At 29.5% G+C, this 6,215-nt stretch overlaps 1 protein-coding gene across 1 annotated transcript in view; it reads right to left on the bottom strand.

Annotated features, from left to right (window-relative positions):
* LOC117173910 (lipase 3-like) overlaps positions 1–6,215 on the bottom strand; it is a 64,020-nt gene that overhangs the window by 14,116 nt on the left and 43,689 nt on the right. Inside the window, exons 5-7 of the mRNA XM_033362557.1 lie at positions 3,506–3,664; positions 3,344–3,428; positions 3,122–3,264 (exon numbers count right to left, since the gene is read on the bottom strand). Coding sequence (XP_033218448.1) covers positions 3,122–3,264; positions 3,344–3,428; positions 3,506–3,664 — 387 coding nt within the window. The remainder of the gene's footprint in view (positions 1–3,121; positions 3,265–3,343; positions 3,429–3,505; positions 3,665–6,215) is intronic.

Here is a 6,215-nt window from a genome sequence, read left to right as displayed (position 1 = left end):
AGAGAATTTAAGGTTAATTTGTTTTGTGATTTAAAAATGTTACCATCATTTTACTACATTTTATCAGGAGTTGAAGTTAAATCTTGAAAATTGGCAAAAATAAGAAATTCGGCCAGTATTTCTTAATCACTGAGTAAGTCTTTATTTATTAAAAACACTTAAAATATAACTCATTGGACGCGGAATGTAATAAGGCTTTTAGAGTTGAAAAAATTTTTTAATCTTATTTCGTTTCGGAGATATTCAAAATTCAACTGGTTTAATTTTTTGTTTAATTTCCTTTTTTGCCAAACTGGTTCTCGAATTATCATAAGAAATGTAGATGTGTACGCAAGATGAACATCGACCCCATACATTGTCTCGGGCAATAAATGTCAGTCCCGCTCAACAGTGCAATTTTCGTCTTGCGCACGCTCCTACATTTTTTATGATAATTCAAGAACTACTGCACATTTTTTTCAGGTTCTTGGCATAATTTCAAAGAAAAGAATTTAAGGTTAATTTTTTCTCATTGAAAATTTTACTATTATTTTTTTAGATTTTTCCAGTCGTTGAATTTGAAACTTGAAAAATGGCAAAAATAAGAAATTAGGACCTGTAGAGACTTGCGCAAGACGCACAACGATCCCGTGCATTGTCTCGGGCAATAAATGTCAGTCCCGCTCAACAGTGCAATTTTCGTCTTGCGCACGCCTCTACATTTTTGATTATAATTCGAGAACCAGTGAACATTTTTTTAGCTTTCGGGAATCATTTGAAAGAGACTTTAAGGGTAATTTTTCGCGACATTCAAAATTTAACCATTATTTCACTATAATTTTCGAGGCGTTGTAGTTAAGTTTTAAAAATTTGCAAAAATAAGAAATTCGGCCGGTATTTCACAATCACTAAGTCTTTATTTATCAGAAATACTCTTAGGCAACGTACAGCAGTCCCGCTCGACCTCAAGAGCGATGAGCTATTGTTATTGTCAATAATAACTATATGGACAATTTTTTTTCTTTTTATATATTATTTAATTATTAAAAATTTAAATTTTTAATTTCTAAAATAATTTTTAATAGTTAATTGATACTAGTTGGCTACGTTGAAACAAATAACCGAGAAATGAATTTAATTTTGTTTAAACAATTATCAATTGCAACCATGAATTTAATTTAAAGAAAGTTTTTGTCTGTAAATAAATCAAATTTAGTGAAAATCAATTGACTAATCAATGCCAATCCTCATGGATCCATTTTAATTCATTTATTTGTTTATAATAAATTCAATACATTTGTAAGCAAGTGTTGCCTTATGAGACTACTTTTCTGTATAGTTGCTTTATTAATTTTAAGTATCTCGGATTGAATCCAAGTATTTATCGAAAACCGATTATCTTCTCTAAAAGAAATTTTTTCATTTTTTTTATTTATGCGCAATTTTTTTAATTAGTTCATTTCTTTGATTTATGACTTTTTTGGTTTAAAATAACACGCAGCCGAAAATATTAGCCAATTTTAATTTAAAATTTTTTAAAAAGCCGATAAAATTTTCTAGAGATTTATTGAGCCTTATTTTTTATTTTATTTTTTTTCAATTTTATATAAATAAACAAGCATGGCGAAAAAAATGGCCATTTTTTTATTTGACGTTCCCAGTGCTCGTCAATAATACAGAAATTGTCGCAATCGTCTACGTTTGATAAAATCACATTAGTTAGAAATATTCCATCATTATATAATAAACAACAAAAAAATATTTTATAAACAAATTATTTGTTAAAAGTGTTTTTTCTATAATTTTTAATAATTTTACGTTTTTTAAGTTATATTGCAAGAAGTTTGGATCGAAATAATATAATAATAAATAAAAATTTTCTCAAGATTATCCTTGTTAATGTTATCAACAAATTTAATAAACAAATACATTATTCAGGCATATGTTCACAGGGAAATTAATTTTTTTCTATGCTAGTTCTTTTATTTATGAATTTTATGATAATTTTAAGCAAGATTCATAATTAGCTGCTAATTTTTACGATTCCTTTAAACAAATTTAATAAACAAATTCATTATTCAGGCACATGTTCTTCGGGAAAACTGTTTTTTTTTATTGTAAGTCATTTTAATTGGGAACTTTACAATATTTTCAGCAATATCCATAATTAATTAATTTGATGTTTTTTTAAACAAATTTAATTTAAAAATGCATTATTCAGGCATTTATCAACGAAAAAGTTCATTCTTTTCTAAATATGAGTTCTTTTAGTAGGGAAGTCCATGATAATTTCATTAATGGTCATGCTCAGTTTTTAAATTATATGAATTTTTAAACTAAATTTAATAAACAAGTTTTAAAAAAATTTAACTATTACATTTATTGGTTAAAGTCCACGTATTTTGTTGAAAATTTGACTGGTAGTTGAAAATTCAACATTGTAGGTTGAAAATTCAACTGTTTGTTAAAAAAATTAAATATTTTGTGGAGAATTTATTGATGCTGTTAAAGATACAACTATTTTGTAAAAGTCATCTTTTTCGGGCTTATTCTTCTTTTTTTTAAACATTCGTCTTTTTGGATTAAAAATTAATTTTTTTGGTAGAAAAGTTATCTTTTTTGGTGAAAAATTCATCCTGCTTTGTTTAAATTTCGTTTTGTTGTTGAAAATTTAACTATTCAGTTGCAATTATTTTTGGTTCAGTATTAATCTTTTTTTTAATTGGACAATTTGGTGGAAATTTTATCTTTGCAGGTTGAAAGTTCAACTATTATAATGAAAAATTCACATTTTTAGTCGAAAATTAAATTTTCTGTTAGAAAATAATCGCAAAACGAAAATCGCTCGGTTGAGCGGGACTGCCGTGCATTTCCCAAGGTCATGCACGAGAGCAAGTTTTTCCCTGCGTACGCATCTACATTTTTTATGATAACTCGAGAACCAGTCAACATATTTCCAGATTCTTGGACTCATTTTAATAAGTAGATATAGGGGTTCAAGATGTGAGTGAAAATTTTCCATCACAATTTTTGCAGGTGTCCTAATCTCGGACGGTACTGTATATTCTTAATTAACTATAAATTTTGAAACAAATTTTTTGCAGATATAATTTTACTTCGATATTAATTTTTTTTAACTTACCTTTTTTGTCGATAGAATATCCCCGTCTCCAAAAAATATTGCAACTGGTGCTCGAATTTTTCTCAAATTGTAATGAGGAGGTTCTTCCGTTCCATAATGCCAATAATTCCTCTCTGCGCTGTAATTAAATGCTTGGAACTCCCCTAAAATAAAATTTAATTCAATCTAAATTAAATCGGCTGCATTCTGTAAAAAAATTAATTATCTGTAATTTTTGTTTACCTGACATAATATTTTGGTGATAATGCATTAATATTTTAGCAGAAGTTCCTGCCGGGAAGTAGGAGAAAATATAAGGTAAATATTTCTGAAAAAATAATTTTATATTAAATTAACTAATTATTACTATTAATTTAAATTATTCAAACTATATTACTTTCTTACCGTATTTAGTTGCTCTTTATCTTGTCCACTCAATTCCAAAAATAAGCTAATGCAAATTGGTTGCAAAACTGACCGTTCACTACATGCAAATCTTCCTAATAATATACTTGCCTCAGTCAAAGGAAATAATTCATTAATTTGAGAAGCCAATAGTAATCTCTGAAAAATAATTGTATTTGATTTTAATAAATAAATATTGTTTATTTTTAAAAAACATCTTTTTCATCTTTTATATTTGAAAATCTTCCAGGGCCAGAAGTTTTATTATTCAGCAATTTTCGAATTTGTTAGTATTATAAACCATTTGGGGAGTTTATAATTTATGAATTTTATGTTACAGCATTTTTATAATTTAAAGCAATATTTTTCCTAAAAATACCAATTTTAGGCGTAAGACTCCAGAAAAACACAAAGTTGTTGAAAAATTATGAATATTCTTTGTAAATTAACAATTTTTTATTAAAAATATAAATAATTTCTGAAAAAGAACTTAAAAGTAATTTAAAACTAGTAAAGGATTCTAAATCTTGTTTGAATTATAACAATTTTTTTTGAAAAACTTATTTGAAATCTAATGATTTTTGAATAAAAATGTCAATTTCTAAGAAAAAACACCAGCAAACGCTATAAATGTTCAATCTTGTAAATTGTATTAATATGAATAAGAAATCATTTACATGTAAATTTAATAAATTTTCTGCCAAAATACTAATTTTAGGTGTAACAGTCCATCATAACTTAAGTTTGTTGAAAAATTGTAAATATTTTCTTAACCTAATAATTTCTTCTTACAGATACAAAAATATTTTCCAACGAAAAACTGTAATATAATCCGAAATAAGTCGAAGATTCTAAATCTTGTTTAAGTTATGGTAGTTTTCATTTTAAAGTCCTAATTTTCTATATAAAGTAACGTAACTTGAAATTGATAAAAAGTTATAAAACTTGTTTGAAATTTAATTTTAGCAGATGAGATCTACAACAGCGATTTCCAGCGGAAATGAAAATCTTCCTTTTAATATAATATTGCATTCGCGCTTCTTGAGAGATGACAGTAATATTTTTTTAGAGAAACGAATACAAAAATATTTATGAGTAGCAACAATGCTCTGGATGGCATTTTGAAAGTGCACATCATCAGGAAAGGTTTCCTTCGATTTGAACTTAACTTTGAACAATTGTTCATGAGAAGCTGCTTCAGAGGAGGAAGCATCTGTTTCAATTTTACAAACTTTTTCACATTTATTTTTAAAATTATTATTTTAAGGTAGCGGGAAAAGGCATTCACGTCAACTTCATCACTTGCTAATTTTTTTTACGTATAATTTTTTTATACCTATAATTTTTTCTTAATAAAACATCACTACCAGCGCACATGATCTTCTTCTTTGAAGAGACAAATGAAAAGACGAATTGTATAGAATCACCTTTTACGTTTTCAGTATCAAAGAAACCTTCGTTGCATGACTAGCACTTTTTAAAATGGTCCGTAATTCATCTTATTTTTCAAGCCCTCATCCTTGCAACCTCTACTCTACTGTAGATGCAGAAGTGGGGGTAATATTTTCTGAAAATATCTTTGCGCCGCCATTCTAGTATTTGTTGAGGTTATGTTTTTATCAACAAACGTCAAATTTTGCTAAGTTTAAAAAAGTTGTGTCTGTTCGTATGAAGTTAAATCAGGAAATTAAAAAATAAACAAAGTTAAAGTACATTGAAATGTTTGGGCTGTCATGGTGTCACTGATTTCACTTTTTTATTATAATGTGATATGATCAAAATATTTAATACTGATTAAATAAACCGTATTCCCTTTCTAATATGCCTGGTGATGACCCGGGCCCTCCTTTTGTCGGGGTTCACAATCATTGATTTCTCGTCAGTAATCTGTCAGATTGACGCCCTGGGTAGGGACATTAAGACAGAGATACTGACGGTAGGACCAGGGGCCGAAACCCAAGATCGATTCAATTTTCTCGCCAGTAATCTGTCAGAATTACGCCCTGGGTAAGAGCATTAAGACCAGAGCTACTGACGGTCGGAACATGGGCCGAAGCAAAAGATCGATTCAAAATTTCACGATTGTTGCTCTAAAAAGAGTAGAGGTTACATGAAGATGACAAGATTTCAAAACTCAGTGTTATGTTAATTTATTTTCCTACTATCAACATCCTGGGTAGGCTGAGAGAGATAGAGGAAAGGAGAACTTGGATGATACGTTCGGATATCTACTCGTGACGTCGGATAGGGGATAGCTACTAGTACTTTCGGTGTGCCGGGTGGAGACCGAGTGAAAGTAGTAAAAAAAAAAAAAAAAAAGGTGGCGATGAGGGGGCCCCAACCATCGCCCCCTCTCGTGAGATCCAATGCACGGGAGTGGGCGGCTGGCGCGTGGAAGCCGCGCCAAGTCGCGCACTCGCGAATAATGATCTCCCCGAAGAGTGATCGGACTGGAAGAAGTTGTTGTGCGTTACCCGTTTGGGCATTTTTACACAATCTGAGAGAAATTTGACATGACTTGAATTAAAAGTGACGTTTATTATATGTGGGGAAAAAGCCCGCAAGCGAGAAAAAAACCACAAAATCTGACAATTTATTTTATGAAATACAAGTAAAGAAGAAGAGTGGGAAGAGGTAGAGGGATCGAAAAATGAAACTCGTCGTTAGACTCATTTCATGAGGAAGCCTTTAGGCATCGCGTGCTTGCGAA

The sequence above is a fragment of the Belonocnema kinseyi genome, chromosome 5 (assembly GCF_010883055.1).
Source record: "Belonocnema kinseyi isolate 2016_QV_RU_SX_M_011 chromosome 5, B_treatae_v1, whole genome shotgun sequence".
In the NCBI taxonomy this organism is placed as follows: Eukaryota; Metazoa; Arthropoda; class Insecta; order Hymenoptera; family Cynipidae; genus Belonocnema; species Belonocnema kinseyi.
Note: the sequence above shows the minus strand (reverse complement) of the source record. Positions and strands in the feature narration are given on the sequence as shown.